This window comes from Bufo bufo, chromosome 2 (assembly GCF_905171765.1).
Source record: "Bufo bufo chromosome 2, aBufBuf1.1, whole genome shotgun sequence".
Taxonomy (NCBI): Eukaryota; Metazoa; Chordata; class Amphibia; order Anura; family Bufonidae; genus Bufo; species Bufo bufo.
The window spans coordinates 715,965,247-715,987,674 of record NC_053390.1 but is presented as its reverse complement, the minus strand read 5'-3'; the positions used below and the strand labels follow the sequence as shown (position 1 = coordinate 715,987,674).

General features: G+C 44.0%; 1 protein-coding gene across 5 annotated transcripts in view; it reads left to right on the top strand.

The window, feature by feature from the left end:
- Positions 1–22,428, top strand: part of SLC7A2 (solute carrier family 7 member 2) — a 122,674-nt gene that overhangs the window by 53,018 nt on the left and 47,228 nt on the right. For 3 of the 5 annotated variants that reach the window (XM_040418786.1, XM_040418785.1, XM_040418789.1), the window contains exon 2: positions 15,046–15,436. In XM_040418786.1, the coding sequence (XP_040274720.1) occupies positions 15,061–15,436 (376 nt within the window). In that variant the 5' untranslated portion in view covers positions 15,046–15,060. Of the gene's footprint in view, positions 1–12,506; positions 12,527–13,966; positions 14,081–15,045; positions 15,437–22,428 lie in introns of those variants that run through there. The other 2 variants (XM_040418788.1, XM_040418787.1) reach the window with 2 other exon arrangements.

Below are 22,428 nucleotides of genomic sequence, written 5' to 3'. Positions count from 1 at the left end.
ATCCATTCAGTGAACATGTCCATCAAGGTGGTTCCACAGATGCTCAATTAGGTTAATGTCTGGGGAGTTAAGAGGCCAGGGTAATTCAGATGTAGCAGGGGTAACACACACACAAATTTCTTAACTCATCGCGTTATCTTGAAACAAAAGCCATTGAAAAGCAATTGCTTAACGCATTTAAGTTGCAAGTCTTGATCTTGTTCTACTAACCAATGTCAGACATTTCTAGCCGTGTCACATGTCACACGGTCTTGCTGGAAGATTCCATCTGCCCCAGAGAAGACAATCAGCATGTACGGGTGTGCGTGATCTGCAAGGATGGATTCATACCCATATTGGCTAAACCATAATGAGATGGCTTCTTACATGAACTATGTGCTGCCGACGTCAAAAGTAGGAAATGGTAATAATACTCGAGCGTGTCTTTGCAGTATATGTTCTTGGATCATACACAGTGCTTATATCAGTGTATAAAGTCACATATTTTACAACTTTTTTTTAAACCAAACTCATTGGAAAAAAATCTAATATTGTGCTGAGTATCTGAAATGTTTCTGCCTCCTGAGAGATGTCCAGGCGCTGAAATAGGTTTCATATTGGCAGATTTCCTATTTTGCACTTGTCCTGGAGTCACCCACATCGCATCAGCAACACTGTCAGGAATGGCAGAGAACAGAGCGCTCTCTCTTTCCCGGCTCAGGGTATATGTCTGGTCATGTGTACATGGTGTAAAGGTAACAGGGCAATGTAATGTGCTGGAGGGCAGAGTAGTGACATCCTCCTTGTGCTGGAGAGAGCTTGTCTAGTGGGACAGCAACATATAATATGCAGTTACAGTACAGACCAAAAGTTTGGACACACCTTCTCATTCAAAGAGTTTTCTTTATTTTCATGACTATGAAAATTGTAGATTCACACTGAAGGCATCAAAACTATGAATAAACACATGTGGAATTATATACATAACAAACAAGTGTGAAACAACTGAAAATATGTCATATTCTAGGTTCTTCAAAGTAGCCACCTTTTGCTTTGATTACTGCTTTGCACACTCTTGGCATTCTCTTGATGAGCTTCAAGAGGTAGTCCCCTGAAATGGTTTTCACTTCACAGGTGTGCCCTGTCAGGTTTAATAAGTGGGATTTCTTGCCTTATAAATGGGGTTGGGACCATCAGTTGCGTTGAGGTGAAGTCAGGTGGATACACAGATGATAGTCCTACTGAATAGACTGTTAGAATTTGTATTATGGCAAGAAAAAAGCAGCTAAGTAAAGAAAAACGAGTGGCCATCATTACTTTAAGAAATAAAGGTCAGTCAGTCAGCCGAAAAATTGGGAAAACTTTGAAAGTAAGGGCTATTTGACCATGAAGGAGAGTGATGGGGTGCTGCGCCAGATGACCTGGCCTCCACAGTCACCGGACCTGAACCCAATCGAGATGGTTTGGGGTGAGCTGGACCGCAGAGTGAAGGCAAAAGGGCCAACAAGTGCTAAGCATCTCTGGGAACTCCTTCAAGACTGATGGAAGACCATTTCAGGGGACTACCTCTTGAAGCTCATCAAGAGAATGCCAAGAGTGTGCAAAGCAGTAATCAAAGCAAAAGGTGGCTACTTTGAAGAACCTAGAATATGACATATTTTCAGTTGTTTCACACTTGTTTGTTATGTATATAATTCCACATGTGTTAATTCATAGTTTTGATGCCTTCATAGTCATGAAAATAAAGAAAACTTTTTGAATGAGAAGGTGTGTCCAAACTTTTGGTCTGTACTGTATATTGAGTTTATTCTGGTGCCGTAACTGAGATACACATAAACATATCATTACTGCATAGAATACATGGCACTAAGCATTTTCTCCAAACAGATGGTATGTGAGGCACTTAACGGGAACCTGACGCTTTGCAACCCAAGAAATATGGATAAATGTATCCTATAAGATGCCCTACTGGCCTCTGTCTGTGCCAGAATGAGCTCCTCCTTTTGATGTCAGGTGAGGGCAATTCCATTTTGTTTTTCTGGACCACTGTGTGCCATACAGGACTCTGAGGAGTCTCTTGTCCTCATCATAGAAAGTGATGTACAATTTACAGCATCTGTTCCTGATTTTTACATGTAAGGACTTCCTTTATCTGTCTTGGCTATCTGATTATTTTTCGTCAATCTTCATTTACTCTTATCCTGGGATGAGATTTTTGGGCTTTGGAACCAATTAATAGTTTTCCATAGAGTTATGGACTAAAGTTACAATGGTTTCTTATAATGGTCATCCTGGAACCAAGTAATATTGTAACTTGAGGGACCACTGTATATGGTATAGTATGTTAGATTACTCTGTAACTAAATAAACCATAGTCTAATAAAAATACATCACGTCGGTACATACTGTAAGTGTAGACCATGTGGATGTCAACTATCTAAATTTAAAATCCATTGAAACAAAAATAATTGTGTTTTAAAAAATTCCTTATATTCATCATAATAAACAGTGTATTTGCATAATTGTTCGGCTAACACCACAATGATCCTTTCATGGGGGATCGAAAGTATGCAAGGCTGTGACATCACATGTCACCCATGTATATTCTGTGCCCCAATTCATTTTATACATGATTTTAAAGGGGTTGTCCGGGTTCAGAGCTGAACCCGGACATATTACCATTTTCACCCAGGCAGCCCCCCTGACTTGAGCATTGGAGCAGTTCATGCTCCGATGCTCTCCTTTGGCCTGCGCTAAATCGCGTAGGACAAAGGCCTTTTTTGAGTTCCGGTGATGAACCGGGCTCTCCATGGGGCTGCCAGGCAGAGGCTTCCGCCCAGCAGTGAGCCCGGTGACGTCACCAACGCGGGCTGTAGCTCTGCCCTAGCCTGTAAAACGGTTAGGGCAGCGCTAAAGCCCGTCCATCAAAGCCGGTGACGTCACCGAACACACTGCTGGACGGAAGCCTCCGCCCGGCAGTGTGTTATTCTAAATAAAAGAGCCCATGACATGCTCCGATGCTAACATCAGGAGGGCTGCCTAGGTAAAATTATGGGTATACCCGGGTTCAACCCGGACAACCCCTTTAAGCATCTCTTTTGAATCCTTGAGGAATCCTGGCATCCTCTGTACCAATGGCTGGAATTGTCTATTCATCCACTGGCATAAGTGTTCAGTCAATGACCCTATACTTGAAATAATGAGTCTTCTTGGCAAAGGAAAAACATTTGGGGCTTTGGCCAAAACATGAAAAATAGGTGTGATAGTTTTTGGATTATCCAAATATAGCTTCACCCTCCTCTAAAATGTCTCCCACAGATCTTCTAAAGGAATCTGGAAGATCCACCTTTCAGTTTTCTGTATACATTAGAGCAGTGGTGGCGAACCTACTGTATGGCACGGGTGCCAGAGGCGGCACTTAGAGCCCTCTCTGTCTGCACTCACACCCTGGAAAAAGTCTATGGTGTACTAATATGCCTTAGACTTTTCCTGTCATTCGTCAGTGTAGGGCGCACTATGAACGGCACAGGCAGCACATTGAATGTAGGCGGGCTATTATAGCTAAATTATAAAGTACATGGAATATATACTATATTGGACTGTAGTATTCAGGTTAAATTGTCGTGCTGGCACTTTGCGATAAATAAGTGGGTTTTGGGTTGCAGTTTGGGCACTTGGTCTCTAAAATGTTCACCATCACTGCATTAGTGTCTGACAATTTCCTGTTCATAACATGACTATCTAATACTACAATCAACCCCTTCGTTGTCGGAAGGTCTGATTGTAATCTAATAGTTATTACTAAATTGTTTCAGCGCTTGTTGTTCCGTATACTTCAGGTTATAAGATGTTCTTTTATTTTTTGTATGTAGAATTTTCATATCTTGTTCTACCAAATCTTTAAAGTCCTCCCTTACTGGTAGAGGTATATTCACTGGCCAAGCTGTATCTACATCATCAGTGATGGCAAGGATCCAACAGGAAGCCACCTTGCCAAGAGATAAGCAGCACCAACGTTATTCCATTGCTTTGTAGAAATACCATGCCATTTAGCTGAGCCAAGTGTGGGTAATATGGGGTGAATAACAATCTAGATGGGACTGGCAGGCTGTTGTGACATGGAGAACCTCTGAGAACTTTGCTGTGGTGTCATCTCTGTTCTGTATACTTCCCTGGTGCTCTATAGATGTCGCTTTAGGCCAGGGATGGCCAACCTGAGGCTCTCCAGCTGTTTCAAAACTACAACTCCAAGCATGCCCAGACTGCCTACAGCTAGCAGCCTACAGCAGAGTATGGTGGGAGTTGTAGTTTTACAACAGCTGGAGAGCTGCAGGTTGGCCATGCCTGTTTTAGGCCTACCGGCTGTATCTATGGCAGGTTTACATATATGGGAAAGTTACCATAAACCTGTTGAGCTCAGAAGCTGCCCTGGACCAAACTGTTACATAATATAAATATATTCTTTTATAAAGTTATAGATGGTTTCTCGCTGAATAATGTTCCTAACATTTGTTTAACCTCCACAAGATCAGAAATGCCACAGACTCTACCTAGTATGTGCAATGAGAATGGGTACAGATGTGTCTGTTCTGTTACCTATTAACTAAACTGTGCACAAAGACCTATGTGTGTGAATGGTGGGTGTTATCCTTTTCATATGCGGTAAATGCATATATTATCCATAATTCCTACTCACACCATAGGAGGTCTTTAGATCATGTCAGCAGAATATTGTTATTGTACTAGATTTATATCATAAGAAATATACCGTCCTTTAATACTTGGCTATCATGTCAATAACGTTTTTTTTTATACATAACAGGAGCCGAATCCTGTACAAAGATAAAAATAAGAATTTTAGTAACAAATAAAATATATATTGGTTTCTCGTATAGTTCCTGACGCCATTCGCTGTGGCTTCGACATTCCTCCTCCTCATTGTATATAGGAACCTTTTTTCCTCTGAACTTTTATATTGGGAAACATCATGGTTGCCTAATGGAAAGCATAACTGTAAAATTAGCTATTGTATAAATAGATATATGCATAGGAGATACATGTAGGTTAAAACACGTAACACATAGGCCTGAAGGGCATACATACCACTTGGGCTGGCCCTAATTACCTGTGGGATGTGTGTACAAAGCTCTTCTTTCCTCAACTGCAGCAACATTAGCAAACAAGTGAGGGAAAAGTTGCCAGAAGGTCATGCTGCCCTTATCCTGTACAAGGGGCGGGGGGGTCAGCAAAAACTTGTTAGCTTTGTCCCAGGATTTAGATTTTTTTTTTGATTGGACAACCCCTTTGAGACAGAGGTCTTTGAAGAGTTAAATTAGTGGAAACAAAGTGTGACTGCTAACTCCCACTCCCATACAGAGGGTATGTGGCTACACCCAGTCCAACAATTTGGAAGGCCGGCGGTCCAGTGTGAGCGGAAACCTGTCCTATAACCTTCAGCAATGCGAGAAGGGTTGTGGTAGGTACCTGCCTTCCATGTTCTGTTTGTAATACTGATGCCATCTTATTTGTGATTTGGGCCTCCTCATGCACAAGGGCCTGGATGCCAGTGCTGCACTACCTCTGAAGCTACACTCTCAGTCATGCCACAGCCCCATTATTAGAAAACTGTGGGTCTGAAATGTTATGGGGCAGATTTATCAAAACTGATGTAAAGTAAAACTGCCTTAGTTGCCCATAGCAACCAATCAGATTCCACCTTTCATTTTCTAAAAAAGCTCGGAAAAATGAAAGGTGGAATCTGATTGGTTGCTATGGGCACTTAAAGGGGTTTTCCAAGATTTCATAACTGATGGCCTATCCACAGGACAGGTTATCAGTATGCGATTGGTGGGGGGTCTGACACCTGGACCCCTGCTGATCAGCTGTTTGAGACGGCACCAGTGCTCCTATGAGCGCTGCAGCCTTCTCCGTGGTCACCAAGCACAGCGCCGTACATCCTATAGCGGCTGTGCTTGGTATCGCGCTCAGCCCCATTCTCTTCTATGGGGCTGTGCTGCTCCTAGGCCATGTGACCGATGAACGTGTCGTGACTGGCCTAGGAAAAGTAGAGAGAAGGCCGCGGGACTCACATATTTAGGTGTCTAAAGGACTCCATATAAGCAATTAAAGATAAACTATGCTTAGGTGAGGTCATCGGTATCAAATTGATGTGAGTCCATCTCCTGGCACCTGCTGAGCACTCAGCACATTGGAACCAGCTACAATGAATTATACTGTGTAGTGGTCTTGTCTGGTTGCTACAGCTCAGTGACATATACTGTAAGCAAGTGGGGAGATAGCTGCAGAAACCAGTCATGGCCACTACAGAGTATACAGAGCTGTGCCTGGATCCCATATTGGGATCAGTGGCGTACATACTTACCATGGAGGCATACCACGCCACTGCTGTGGGCACGTAGAGAAGAGGGATGTGAGCACTTAATGCCGCCTTCTCCTTTCTGACATAAGACAATGGCACTACTAGAGGCTTTGACAGCTTCCACTGAGTCCAGTGGTAACTGTATAAATTCCTATGCTCTGAGCTCCCTCTAGTGGTAAGTGTAGGCAGACAGTAGTATACTGTGTCAGGGGAAGAAGAGCTGTATGACATGGATTTCTCAACATACTTATGTCAGTTGTTGGATGTAAATACATTGAGAAATTTGGAGAGCAGCATGTTTTTAAAGCATCTATTCCACATTTTCTGACACAGAAGTTGGGTAAAGTAATTTCAAGTATGATTTTTTTATATTAAAAGACTAACAGAATGACCCGGCTTCGCACGGGTATATTTCATCTATTTCATTCAATGTTTGTGTGTTTCGTTAAAAGATATCGACAGTATCCCCTATAACAGTGACCTCTACAGCACCCAGCCCCTTTATCACTGAACTCCACAGTCTCCCACCCCTTAACATTGACCCCCCCCCCCCACAGTGCCCCGCACCTTTAAAATGGGACCTCCACAGCAGCCCATCCCCTTAACTTTGACCTTCACAGCAGCCCGCCCCATTGACAGTGAGTTTCACAGCACCCCACTCCCTTGACAGTGACCTCCTCAGGGGCCGGCCCCTTAACAGTGACCTCCACAGCAGTTGCCCCTTTAATAGTGGCCCCTGTCCCCTTAACATTGACCTCCACAGCAGCCTGCCCCCTTAACAGTAACATCCACAGTAAACGCCTCTTTAACAGTGACCTCCACAGCGGCCTGCCGCCTTAACAGTAACATCCACAGTGAACGCCTCTTTAACAGTGACCTCCACAGTGTCCGTCCCTTTAACAGTGACCTCCACAGCGGCCTGCCCCCTTAACAGTAACATCCACAGTGAACGCCTCTTTAACAGTGACCTCCGCAGTGACCGCCCCCTTAACAGTAACATCCACAGTGAACGCCTCTTTAACAGTGACCTCCACAGCGGCCTGCCGCCTTAACAGTAACATCCACAGTGAACGCCTCTTTAACAGTGACCTCCACAGTGACCGCCCCTTTAACAGTGACCTCCACAGCGCCCTGCCCCTTTAATGCTAGGGCTACACAACGACATGTGTCTCAACAATTTTATAATGATAGGATATGGTGTCGCACTGCGGCATGTGAGATGCTGCGACTGCGACACAACAGTTGCAAAAAATCCATCCAAGATGGATTTTTCTGCGACTGTCGCATCGCAGTAGCAGGATGTCACTTGTCACAGTGCAACACCATAGACTATCATTATAAAAATTGTCACGCGACATTGGTGCGACATCAATCAATGTCACGCGACATGTAGCAGTGTAGTTGTGTGACTTATTGTAGCCTAAAGCTGACCTACAGCAGTGAAGAAAAATGGCTGGGTTGTTATGAAAACCTGGAGTAAAACTGTGTGTATGTGGAGACTAAGGGCCTGCGAGCTTCTATTGGCTGATAAGGGACATGTGACCGCGTGTATGGCAGTTGGGATATGAAGAGAAAGACTTGTAGGCTTGTATTGGCTAATGCAGGTCATTTTTTGGGAATATCTCAGGAACGGTACTTCCTAGAGAGCTGTGACCCCCACAAGATTTCTTTCCAGGTAGCAAGGGATGTGTATACCTAGTTTAGTTGAAATCGATGGTTGTGTTTTTGAGTGATCGCGGAACATAGATACACACACACACACACACACACATATATACAGTACGTCCTTCTTTATATACATAGATTCCTACACTAAATAAAACAAAATGAGTCCATTTGTTAGAAATGATACTGATCAGCCTTTACTAAGTTTCCTTATGGGCACAATGTCTTATGTCTATGCCTCTGATTAAGATGATTTTACAGGAAAATGTTCTTTTATTCCAGAAGAGCAGAACCAGCACCTATGATCCGGATATTTCTGTAGTAAACACATGTCTTGATTCGCATTACACAGGCATGATTTATAGATCTTGTAGCCCTAGCTGTTACACCAGGTCAGGAAATATCCAATCACCTGTCGCTCTTTCCCTCCGCCCCAGAAGTGGATGAGCAAACACATTTCATAAAAGAGCCTTTGTAACACTTAGAAATTGCATTTGTTTGCAAACTGTGCACAGTTCGTTGCTTGCTGAAGTAGCACATTGTAAATGGTTATTTATTATATAGGTAAATGCTGGGGCACAAATGTGCAGAATTTTCGTCTAATTCACCTGATATTGTAGTTTGTAAGTTACAGTAAAGTCAGACGCCCTTCCCGTTCAGCCTATTTTCCTGAAAGGTTGATTCAGAGGTTTCATTGTCCTGCTGCATCTCACGATAACATAGTAACATAGTAACATAGTACATAAAGCCGAAAAAAGACATTTGTCCATCCAGTACGGCCTGTCCTCCTGCAAGTTGATCCAGAGGAAGGCAAAACAACCCTGTGAGGTAGAAGCCAATTTTCCCCACTTAAGGGGAATAAAAAATTTCTTCCCAACTCCAATCAGGCAATCAGAATAACTCCCTGAATCATCGACCCCTCTCTAGTAGCTATAGCCTGTAATATTATTACACTCCAGAAATACATCCAGGCCCCTCTTGAATTCCTTTATTGTACTCACCATCACCACCTCCTCAGGCAGAGAGTTCCATAGTCTCACTGCTCTTACCGTAAAGAATCCTCTTCTATGTTTGTGCACAAACCTTCTTTCCTCCAGACGCAGAGGATGTCCCCTCGTCACAGTCACAGTCCTGGGGATAAATAGATGATGAAACTACTAATCTTTTACACATTGTATTGTAGTTTATAGATAGCTTTAACTTTCTGTTATGTTTTAAAGAGTCGCTGTACTTTCACACAATTTAATTTATTTTACTAGAGAATGGTGTAACTAGCAAACTTCTAAATCAATTCATTTACAATATGCCTGCATCCACCTGAGAACTAGATGTAAAGTCATGACCACTAGGGGTCTCACTTCCACCTAAGATGCAGTCCATTACCATCCCTGATAGCAGAGATAGAAGATGGTTGAGAGGAAGTAGGGGCATGTCAGAGCTACCTGAGTTCCTGAGCCTGATAAAACAACAGCTTCTGCAATGCTTCTGAACATCACCGGAGCCTCCTATGTGTCATAGTGATGTATTCCTCCTTATCTGTTTTGTAAGTTACAGAGCTGGAAAAAAACATAGTGGGAAGTAATGGAAAGGATGTCACAGCAGTACAGTGCTGGCAGAATTCCATAGAAGGAATACAACCTTTGCTTCTGAGTGAAATGCATCTAGCTGTGCAGCTGAAACAGGGAAAAATATGGCTGGGAAAAAAAAATCAGGGAAGCCCAATTATAAGCCCATTCAGAGTTATGATTGTACAAAGAAGCACAGCAATTATGCAAACTTTTTTTGAAACCAGGTATGCTTTAATGTTTTCCATATTTCTCCTGAAATCTATAGATTGGTATCAATTAGTTTAAACCAGAGGCCCTGTCATAACAATAGGTATTTTTAATTATTAACATAAAATGACTAAGGTTGACTATACAGAGGGCTGGATTAAGGCATTTGAGCAAAGACTTTAATGGTGGTGGTGGGGGCTCCCATCACACCTTTGGGACCAGACCAGACCATACCTGATCCCCTATCACAGGCACATGTAGGGGAGCTGGCCATGAATAGACATGGCCCTCTGGAGTCTATGGGAGTTACAGAGACAGCCAAGTCAGTGCTTCCCTTAGCCTTCAATGTACAAAGCCACTTGAATTTGAGGCCAACTTTCCACCTCTTGTTGGCTGGAAGGAATTGCTAACAGTCATCAGGTGTCATCCTGGAAAAAGAATGTCTGGTAGGTTGCTGGCTAAAATTAGCCTGCAGCCTAAAAAATAAGTGTATGAGTGTGCGTTTGGGGGCGGGGGTCGGGGGAATGAAAATTCTATGCAAAACTGGTTCTCCCAAGATGGTCATTTTAGCAAACAAATCAGAACTAACCTTTTATCTGGCCCCTATACTAAACATATTGCAGTGCAGTTTGATGTATCTCAAATTATAAGACTTGACTTATTCTCATGCCAGCTTTCATTCTGCTTTCATCTCCTCAGGATAGGTCATAAATATCAGATTGGCAGGGGCCCGACACCCGGCACCCCCGTCGATCAGCTGTATGAGGAGACGGCACGCGCAGTGTGCACTTGCCGTCCCCCATCTCTCTTCCTGCAAAGACCAGGAGAAGGGTGATGGCACGTGCGCACTGCGTAAGTCATCTCTTCATACAGCTGATCGGCCGGGTATTTTTCGGCAGCAGATCGTGATTAGACAGAAAATCGCAAATCGTGAGCTTTCAGCATGCTGAAACATCATGATTGCCCGATGAACGAGCATTTGCTCTTTCATCAAGTAAATGGCAGCAGTATTACTATGAACGCTTGTTAGTGATCATCTGGCAGAAAATCTGGCAGTGTAATAAGGCTTTAGTTTCAACAGTGTGTCACTCGTGTGCAAAAACAGCTATAGAACGGAACATCATTTTTATTTAATAAAAAAAAGGGCTTTAAAGGTACAGGCTGGGGCACTGACACAAATGGTCTTCAAGAGAACTGAATAGACTTGGTTGAATGTAAATGCAGGGGGATTAAGGCTGCCAATGCTTGTAGCTCACATAATAAAAGTAGATAATTTGTGCTTCTCTGATAATGTTTACTTTTTCCAATCTGCAGTCCAAGGTTTTTGGCACAGAAAAAAGCAAGAGTATGGCAACCCTCATCAGTCAGAGCAGTGCCAAATGACACATTTATTCATGCTGTATCAGAGAAATGCTGGACAGCGTCATATAAACATGTACGCAAAGGGGCATAATGATTGCGGTCGCAGAGGGTGCGACCAGGCACGGCGGAGGGAGGGGGCTCGCTGCACTCACGTGTAATAAGAGCGCTCTGACGGGACCCGGTTTGAAGTACAGTGAGAATGCTGGGCCCCGTCAGAACGCTCTTCAAACATGGGGGGGGGGCGCACTCACCCGGCCCGGCAGTTCTTGTCACTGCCGGGCTGTTTGTTTTCAGAGTGAAGCAGGGAGACCTCTCCGCTCCTCCAGCACAGCCAGCAGCGCGATGTAAGTGTGGGAGCTCGTCATCAGGGAAGAGGGTAAGTATGTGGTTTTTTTTCTCCATAAAGCTGCAAAAAGGGGGCAACAACTAGAGTGAGGGGGCACAAAAGAGCATAACCTCTGTAAGGGGCACATATGAATCTGGGTATAATTACTGTGAGGGGGCACATATCTGGCATAACTACTGTGAGGGGGCACATATATGGGCATAACTACTGTGAGGGGGCACATATCTGGCATAACCACTGTGAGGGGGCACTTATCTGGAATAACCACTGTGAGGGGCACATATCTGGCATAACTACTGTGAGGGGCACATATCTGGGCATAACTACTGTGAGGGGCACATATCTGGCATAACTGCTGTGAGGGGACACTTATCTAGGCATAACTACTGTGAGGGGGCACATATCTGGCATAACCACTGTGAGGGGCACTTATCTGGCATAACTACTGTGAAGGGCACATATCTGGCATAACTACTGTGAGGGGCACATAATCTACCACAACTACTGTGAGGGGCCCATATCAGGCATAACTACTGTGAGGGGACACATATCTGGGCATAACTACAGTGAGGACTCACATATCTGGGCATAACTACAGTGAGGGTACACAAAAGTAGGCATAACTACTGTGACAGGAACAAAGGTGGGCATAACTGCTGTGAGGGGCCACAAGGAGGACATAACTATTTTGAAGGGACTACAAGGTGGGCTTAATTACTGTGAGGGGCCACAAGATGGGCATTAGTACTGTGAGGGCCACAATGTGGGCATTAGTACTGTGTAGTAGCATTTAGGGGAAATGTCCTAGATTACCCTGCTATACATTGGCATGGCTCAGTCTTACAGGCCAGCACAGCGCCCCCTGCTGGTGATTTCACAGGGGCAGTCACCATCCCTTCCTTATGTGATTATTCTTTTTTTCTCTATCAGCACAGGGACCTTGTTCTGGATCCAGCGGACACATCACGCCGACGCCAGCGACACCCTGAATGAGGTAGGACCAGATTTTATTAGGACTGGGTGAGTGTAGCCATGCATTGGGCTTAGGGCTCTTTAACACGAGCGGATCCTGTGCAGGTAATCCGCTGTGTGAAAGAGAGCCAAGCCCCGTCCCGGACAGCAGAGACACGGAGCAGTAACATGATTGATAATGCTCCGTGCCTCTCTGTGATCTTTTTACTACAAAATCACAGTGACAACTTTATCTCATTGTGATTTTGTAGTAAAAAGATCACAGAGAGGCACGGAGCATTATCAATCATGTTACTGCTCCGTGTCTCTGCTGTCCGGAGCGGGGCTTGGCACTCATTCACGCAGCGGATTAACCGCACGGCATCCGCTCATGTGAAAAAGCCCTTAGTGTAAACAAAATCTGCTGCCTCTTTGTAAAAATGAAGGGGTGGGCCCCAATCCAAAGTTTGCACCGGGGCCCATAACACTCTAGTTACGCCTCTGTTTGCACATGCATATAAAATGTGAAATATGCAGTCAGACATTGTTATTGTAAATGGAAGCTAAGGAAACATCAATGTGAGAAGCCCTGGACACCCCAGTCCATGAGCTTATGTTACTGCTTGATGTCAGAACCGTTCAGCATATACATTTATATTCAGTCCATATGCCATAAGCATCTGTTGTAGGAAACCTATTTAGGAGGCAGTTCCCTAAAAAGCTTACAGTATTAGAACATTTGGGTAATCCCTTCTAGGGGTTGCCTATTGAGTGACAAACCATGCTTACCTTTTATGACTAGTGTTGAGCGAACTTGTGTTTTCAAGTTCAGCGTACAAGGTTCGGGTTAACTAAGAATTCAGTTATGGTTCCTGCTACCACAAACCATAAGTTATGTTCCGTTGTAGCCGAAACCATAACTGAATTCTTAGATAACCCGAACCTTGTACCCCGAACTTGAAACACAGGCTCGCTCATCCCTATTTTTGACTTGTTCTTTAGACAGGTTATAAAGGCGTGTAGGGTCCAGGTCCAGCCTCTGGGAGCCCCACTGATTCCGAGAATAAGTGCTTGGTAATGAGAAGGTTACATGTCTGTATGTCACTGCCCACAAAATGCTTAATTTCTGGAGAAAGGCATACAATCTTGTGTGCTGAACCTTGAGGCCAGAGCTGAAAGGGTTTGTCTCTTGGACAGTAGAAAGTGGAAGATGAGACACTTCCGTAATTTTCTCCCTTTTATTTCATAATTGGTTTATTTTTTTGTATGCTATTTAACTTTTTCCCTTTTTGCTTTTTATATGCATTGTAGCTTATTTGTATTAAAGCCTAAATGTTAATGTTTATTCCTTGTATGCACTAAGAATCCATAGCCTTTCAAATATGTTTTACCTGTTTGATGCCTAAGAGCAGTGTGTGGCTGTGAGTAATTGCATGCTAATGGAGTGGCATCTTGTGGCACAGTGTGTATTTGGTGAGCGGGGATTCTGTTTGGGTTGTGATTTATGCTCCATTTTCATCTTGAGGGGAAAGTGTGTGCAAATGCAAAATGGAGTGAGTGGAGATAGATGGAACACTTGTGGTCGCGGCCGCATCACATACTGGGATGGTGCATACATGACAGGTCCAAGTCCTCTTTTTTTTTTCTTTTTTTAATCGATAGCAGGCTAAGGTTGCTCAGACAATTTTAACATTGTGTTACCTGGAGCATACTGTGAAGTACCTCCTTACATTGCTCTATGACAGAGTAAAAAGGCCTAAGGCATTGAGAAATCTAGACAGTGGCATTAACTCTTATTTACTCATTTCTAGACTTAATGCCAGCTTTCCATGCAGAGTTATAGTGATGCCAGTGCTGACCGCACACAACATGACCACATGGAGCCCTGCATGGTACACTTTGTTAACTCTCATCCCCCAATATGGTGTATATAACCTTTACACATATAAATATACCATATTCATACACTATATATAACTACCCTATACAAATGCCTAATTAGGCCTCTTGCACACGAACACCAACCGTGGGGCAGCCGCAGCGGATCGCGGACCCATTCACTTTAATGGGTCCGCGATCCGCCCGTTCCGCAAAAAGATAGGACATGTTCTATTTTTTTTGCGGAACGGAAGTACGGGACGAAACCCCACGGAAGCACTCCATAGGGTTCCGTTCCGTGCTTCCGTTCCGCACCATTCCGCATCTCCGGATTTGCAGACCCATTCAAGTGAATGGGTACGCATCCGTGATGCAGAATGGCCACGGAACGGTGCCCGTGTATTGCGGATCCGCAGATGCGGTCCACAATACAGCAACGCAGCGCACACGTTCGTGTGAAAGAGGCCTTATACTGTAGGGTGCTCAAATGACAGATCCATACACTGGCAAAACGACATTTCTATACAGCGGCCTAGACAACAGTCCTATACAGTGCTACCACTTCAGCAGCAATCTGAGGATGTAGTATCATATAGTGGATAGTATGCTCTAGGGAGAATACACTAAGCAGTGCTACATTCACCTCACGTGAGCTTTTGGGCCCATGATGCAATAATGATAAAAGTTTTTCTTATTTTTTCCTTGTTTAGAAAGAAGAAGCCATCATGGTTCCTTGTGGACCAGCTTTATCAGTTGTCCGATGTTTACTCAGAAGGAAGATCGTAACATTAGACAGTCTTGAAGATTCTAAGCTATGCCGCTGTCTGTCAACTGTGGACCTCATCGCTCTGGGAGTTGGAAGCACTCTTGGAGCTGGAGTCTATGTTCTTGCTGGAGAAGTGGCAAAGTCAAACTCTGGACCAAGCATTGTCGTTTCCTTCCTTATTGCAGCACTGGCATCTGTAATGGCAGGCCTCTGCTATGCAGAGTTCGGAGCTCGGGTGCCAAAAACTGGATCAGCTTACTTATATACATATGTCACAGTTGGAGAACTCTGGGCATTTATTACAGGCTGGAATCTTATTCTATCTTATGTCATAGGTAAGGCCCATGTCATACTAGCTAGGTTTTGCCATTGGCCTCCTTTGTAAGGAGAACTACCTGTTGCGCCACAGCCTTGTTCACATGGGTGGTTATTGTCCATATTCCTATACCATTGTACTCTTCCCATTCATATTTAAAATGTTCTAATTTTGTCTGTGCATGGGTTTCATTCCCAAAGCTAGTCTATAGACCCAAGGGCATGACATGTATCCATTTAGTCCCATAGCAAAACTCTCTCCACCACAACCACTTACAGCAGAAAGTTTAGAAAATGAAAAACGTATAAGTATGTGTAAGTATTTTGGCCTGCTAAAGCAGAGGCATAATGCTCAAAGTCATGTACTGTGTAATGTAGTTATTGATGTCACAATACAGGAATAATTGTGTGATAATGTACGCAGTGAGGTTGGGATAATACACAAAGTTATGTCACACGTCAGGAATAATACACATAAAAAAGTTACCATGTTCACAATGACATCACAGCATGTTATGTCACATACAGGTATAATGGCAATATAATGTCACATGTCATCACTAACTGCTCTTTATGTCTCAATTGAGATGGGCCTTACAGTATATTAGCTGCTGTGTCTGCTACCCTAGTAGTTATGGAGATACAGTATTAAAAACCTAGAGTACCTTTGTTTAAGAGCCCAGTAAAAAAGGTCTGCCGGCCCTGAACTGATTGTATCATAGTGTTTTATGATGCAGTCACATGAGAGTACAATAGATTTGAGAACAGACATGACCTGACTGCATCACAAAACATGATACAGTCAGGTCAGTTCAGTGGAGCAAGGTCGGCCTGGGAGATCTTGCAGACACATGGAACGTTTTTCCCGGGCCGATGATGTTTGTGTGAAACAGCCTTAAAGGCTCACTGAACTTTCAAAAAAACATATTATATGACATAGCGACATAACAAAGGTTGAGTTCTGAGCCCCCCACTAATCGCTAGAACAAGGAGAGAGAAGAACTCTTCTCTGCAGTAGACAGGCTCAATAAAAAAGTCTCTGGGCCTTTCTCGAATCTGTCTCCTTCAGGGAGGAGAGAAAGCACAGTATGTGAAAGCTTCCCTGTCTTCTAGCGATTGGTGGGGATCTCAGCACTCCATCAATCAAAAGCTTTAATATGCCGCCATAACATATCAAAAGTTTTTTGAAAGTTAAAGGGGTTCTGCAGTTTTTTTAAACTGATGATCTATCCTCTGGATAGATCATCAGCATCTGATTGGCGGGCGTCCGACACCCGGGACCCCTGGCAATCAGCTGTTTGAGAAGGCAGCGGCGCTGGCAGTAGCGCTGCGGCCTTCTCGCTGTTTACCGCAGGCCCAGTGACGTCACAAGTAGTATCCAATGGCCTGGGCGGAGCTAAGCCCATTCAAGTGAACAGAGCTTAGCCCCGCCCAGGCCATTGATACTAGTCGTGACGTCACTGGGCCTGCGGTAAACAGCGAGAAGGCCGCTGCCTTCTCGAACAGCTGATCAGCAGGGGTCCCGGGTGTCGGACCCCCGCCGATCAGATGCTGATGATCTATCCAGAGGATAGATCATCAGTTTAAAAAAACTGCAGAACCCCTTTAAGTTACCCTTTAAAGCTACGTACATGTGTTTATTCAGATGATAGAATAGTCAAGCTGGATCTCAGCTGCTTATAACAGCAGGACAATAGTTGCCTCAAGTTGTACATTTGCTAGGTTTGTCCCAAATTTTCAAAGACAATCTTGGCAAATTCAGTCTGTCCCAGGCCAAAAATGGCTGGAGCTTTTATAAACACTGCCCATAACATGTTCTCTTGCTAAAGCTATTGAATAGTACTTGTTCTGAAAGGGTTATTCCAGGATATTGATAGTCTATCCTCATCATGAATTGTTGGGGGTCCAACACTAGGCACTCCCGCCATTCAGTTGTATCAGGGTAGCTCCAATGCTGGAATTCAGCTGCAAGACTGCATACTGTAGCTCCTTTCATTTTGTTGTGGACAGAGATGGTTACTGCAGCTCTTCTACACTTGAAGTGAATGGGGGTAGTGCTTCACCTACCAGCATCATCGACTACACAATGGATGGAGCTGTGCAGTACTGTCGTCAACCTCCAGTGCCGGAATTACATCCCTAGGACAAACCTGTTTCCTTTAACTAAACTCCAGGCTGGTATTTCTTAGCTAAAAAGGTGTTGTTTTTAAAATGTACAGTACAGACCAAAAGTTTGGACACACCTTCTCATTCAAAGAGTTTTTTTTATTTTCATGACTATGAAGGCATCAAAATTATGAATTAACACATGTGGAATTATATACATAATAAACAAGTGTGAAACAACTGAAAATATGTCATATTCTAGGTTCTTCAAAGTAGCCACCTTTTGCTTTGATTACTGCTTTGCACACTCTTGGCATTCTCTTGATGAGCTTCAAGAGGTAGTCCCCTGAAATGGTCTTCCAACAGTCTTGAAGGAGTTCCCAGAGATGCTTAGCACTTGTTGGCCCTTTTGCCTTCACTCTGCGGTCCAGCTCACCCCAAGCCATCTCGATTGGGTTCAGGTCCGGTGACTGTGGAGGCCAGGTCATCTGGTGCAGCACCCCATCACTCTCCTTCATGGTCAAATAGCCCTTACTTTCAAAGTTTCCCCAATTTTTCGGCTTACTGACTGACCTTAATTTCTTAAAGTAATGATGGCCACTCGTTTTTCTTTACTTAGCTGCTTTTTTCTTGCCATAATACCAATTCTAACAGTCTATTCAGTAGGACTATCAGCTGTGTATCCACCTGACTTCTCCTCAACGCAACTGATGGTCCCAACCCCATTTATAAGGCAAGAAATCCCACTTATTAAACCTGACAGGGCACACCTGTGAAGTGAAAACCATTTCAGGGGACTACCTCTTGAAGCTCATCAAGAGAATGCCAAGAGTGTCCAAAGCAGTAATCAAAGCAAAAGGTGGCTACTTTGAAGAACCTAGAATATTACATATTTTCAGTTGTTTCACACTTGTTTGTTATGTATATAATTCCACATGTGTTAATTCATAGTTTTGATGCCTTCAGTGTGAATCTACAATTTTCATAGTCATGAAAATAAAGAAAACTCTTTGAATGAGAAGGTGTGTCCAAACTTTTGGCCTGTACTGTATGTATATATTATAGTGTGTGTGTATATATGCAAACATGTGTGTCCAAACTTTTGGTCTGTACTGTATATCAATGGTAGGTGTATCAAAATGTGTACCATAGGTATTTGCTATGTATTAGTTTATTCAGTGAGTTATAGAATAGAAAATGAACTCAAAACTGCATCTGCATTGAGCTACAGGGGCGAGGGGAGAGGATGGTGGTAGCTGTACTCACAGTGGCAGGTCTTACATTGGTGCTTCCTGGACCATTGAGTGAATGGATGGGCACATCTTTTCTTCCCTTCGGGGTACATCCTGATCTTGAAAGTTCTCTAGCCTGGGGTTAATTTGGGTGCCCTTGTATGTGTTTGTGACGTGCAAGGCAGGGCTCTCTGATGTGTGAAGCAAGGTTTAATGCAACAAGTTTACTGTACGTTACTGCAGAAGTTTGTGGGTTGTTCACTCAAGCACTGTACACTGTAGAGCAGTCTTTACAGTTAGGATATATGGTTTCCCGAAGTTGTGTGTGTGAGAGATAGTGGGCAGTTTACTATTTCCTTCTGAGTCTCATTTTCTCCAATCAGACTGTATAGTCTCTGCAGTCCAGCCTAAGGGGTGCACTTTTTAAAAATTTCCGTATCATTCTCAATTTCTGTTGTGTTCAAAATGCAACACATTCCCAACTACAGGGTGTAGCTTTTTCCTACAGACAGATGGCCAGGCTGTCTCTTAATTATGGTGAGGTCCCTGAAGTTTATTGCCCAAATCAATATGCAGTTAAGTCTATAGCCCCAAACCGCAGATGTTACCTTATCTGCCAATTATTTCCCCTTCTTTCTTTTTAATGGCAGCTGTAACTTCTTTTAAGTTCAGTCTTCATTTTCTTAGAGCAGGGTTTCTCAACTCCAGTCCTCGGGACCCACCTACCAGTCATGTTTTCAGGATTTCTGTTGCTGCATTCTCTCACACAGCTTACTCTCTGGCTCTCAGCCATGCATTGACTCAGCAGCCTCTTAGCGAGAAGGGTGGAACAAGCCACACCTGGTTACTGTAGCTAAGGGGCTGGCAGAGAGGTTAACTCCCTATTCTCCATACACAACCTTTGGGATACACAGTGCACAAATACAGTGACATAACCCTAAAGTGGTTGTCTCATCATAGACAGACAATAGGGCATATCGCTAGGATAAGGGACCCGCACCTATATCGAGAACGGAGTCCCGCAAGGTGGTGGCTGGAGGACTCCGGTCCGGCCACCACCAAGCTAGTTCGCATAGAAGTGAATGGGAGTGCACCGCGCATGACCGGCCACCGCTCCCATTCACTTATATGGGCTCGACGGAAATAGCGCTCGGCTTTTTTCAGTGGCCCCATATAAAATGAATGGAGGGGCGGCTGCGTCCTCTTTCACTTTTGGGGCTCCGTTCTCGATATAGGTGCGGGTCCCAGTATCCTAGCGATATGCCCCCATTGTCTGTCATGAGACAACCCCTTTAAACCTATTATCGGTGGAGCAGTGCATATGAAAGTCACACAGGGTCGGACTGGCTCACCGGGAAGCCGGTGAAATGCCCGATGGGCCCCTTGCCTGTCTGCTTATACTACAGCCAGAGCCACCAGCAGGGAAGTTACTATTCTTTCAGGCGCCTGGCTGTTATCAGGTGCTGGACTGCAGCACTGGCACATATCATTTTACTTTGGTGAAAGGGACAGCACAATACCTTGCAGCGCTTGTTCCTTTCTCCAAAGTAAACTTCACCGACCCGACAGGAGCGGACAGCCCCCCCTCCTCTCTGCAGTGTGATATTCCATCATGTGTGAAGAGGGGGCGGAGCCAGAGGAGATGATGGAGACGCTGCTCTCTCTGAGTCACTGTGCCTCCAGTATAAAGTTCAGTTCTCTTCTCTCACTGGTCCCACTACTCCACACAGCAGCACTGGGGTAAGTTACTGTGGGAGGGAACTGGGAAGTTAGGAGAGTCCTGAAGCTGCTGCCCCTGCACATCTTGTGTCCCCCTGTTGTTCTAGCCCCTCACAGACCTTTTCCCACCAACTATCTCACCTATAATTTATACAGAGCAAGAAAATATGTCTCCCAGTGTCCTCCTCTTCCCTCTCATCAGTGGCATTTCACATTTTCCCAGCCCCTCACCCCCACATAATATGTAATGTCTCTGGAGGTTATATCAGTACTGGAGAGTTATAAGAGAAGCAGCTAATATCAGTCACATAGGATGTAATGTCTTTAAAGGTTAAATCAGCGTTGGAGCGTTATCAGAGAAGCGGCTGATATCAGTCACATAGGATGTAATGTCTCTGGAGGTTATATCAGTACTAGAGCGTTTTAAGAGGAGAGGCTGATATCAGTCACATGTGATGTAATGTCTCTGGAGGTTATATCAGTACTGGAGCATTATAAGAGGAGCGGCTGATATCAGTCACATAGGATGTAATGTCTCTGGAGGTTATATCAGCACTGGAGCATTATAGGAGGAGCGGCTGATATCAGTCACATGTGATGTAATGTCTCTGGAGGTTATATCCGCGCTGGAGCATTATAAGAGGAGCGGCTGATATCAGTCACATATGATGTAATGTCTCTGGAGGTTATATCAGCGCTGGAGCGTTATAAGAGGAGCGGCTGATATCAGTCACATATGATGTAATGTCTCTGGAGGTTATATCAGTGCTGGAGCGTTATAAGAGGAGCGGCTGATATCAGTCACATATGATGTAATGTCTCTGGAGGTTATATCAGTACTAGAGCGTTATAAGAGGAGCGGCTGATATCAGTCACATGTGATGTAATGTCTCTGGAGGTTATATCAGTACTAGAGCGTTATAAGAGGAGCGGCTGATATCAGTCACATATGATGTAATGTTTCTGGAGGTTATATCAGTGCTGGAATGTTATAAGAGGAGCGGCTGATATCAGTCACATGTGATGTAATGTCTCTGGAGGTTATATCAGCGCTGGAGAGTTATAAGAGGAGCGGCTGATATCATTTACATAGGATGTAATGTCTCTGGAGGTTATGTCAGCGCTGGAGCATTATATGAGGAGCGGCTGATATCAGTCACATATGATGTAATGTCTGGAGGTTATATCAGTACTGGAGCATTATATGAGGAGCGGCTGATATCGGTCACGTGATGTAATGTCTCTGGAGGTTATATCAGCGCTGGAGCGTTATAAGAGGAGCGGCTGATATCAGTCACATAGGATGTAATGTCTCTGGAGGTTATGTCAGCGCTGGAGCGTTATAAGAGGAGCGGCTGATATCAGTCACATATGACTGTGGATAGGTCTTCAGTATCTGATTGGTGGGGGTCTGACACCCGGGACTAGGGATCGACCGATATTGATTTTTTTTAGAGCCGATAACCTGTGAACTTTCAGGCCGATAGCCGATAATTTATACCGATATTCTGTGCATTTTAATATATATATTTTTTTTTAATCCTACACAAATCTGTTGTTAAAAGGATGAGATGCAATTATATATCTAAGATTAAATATTTATACTTAATATTTAGGTGTTTTTTATTTTTTATTTAATAACTATTTCCCCCTTAGGGGCTAGAACCTGGGATCTTTTGATCCCTTGTCCTATTCACCCTAATAGATCTCTATTAGGGTGAATAGGACCTCACACTGTCCCTGCTGCCCTGTGCATAGTACACACAGCAGCAGGTAGCTGACTATGGCAGCCGGGGCTTCAGTAGCGTCCTGGCTGCCATGGTAACTGATCAGAGCCCCAGGATTACACTGCTGGGGCTCCGATCAGAAGCTGCCACTGCCACCAATGAAGATAACTTGCCCATTAATTCAAATATAGCGACACCTGACCTCTATGAGAGGTAGCTGCGATCCGC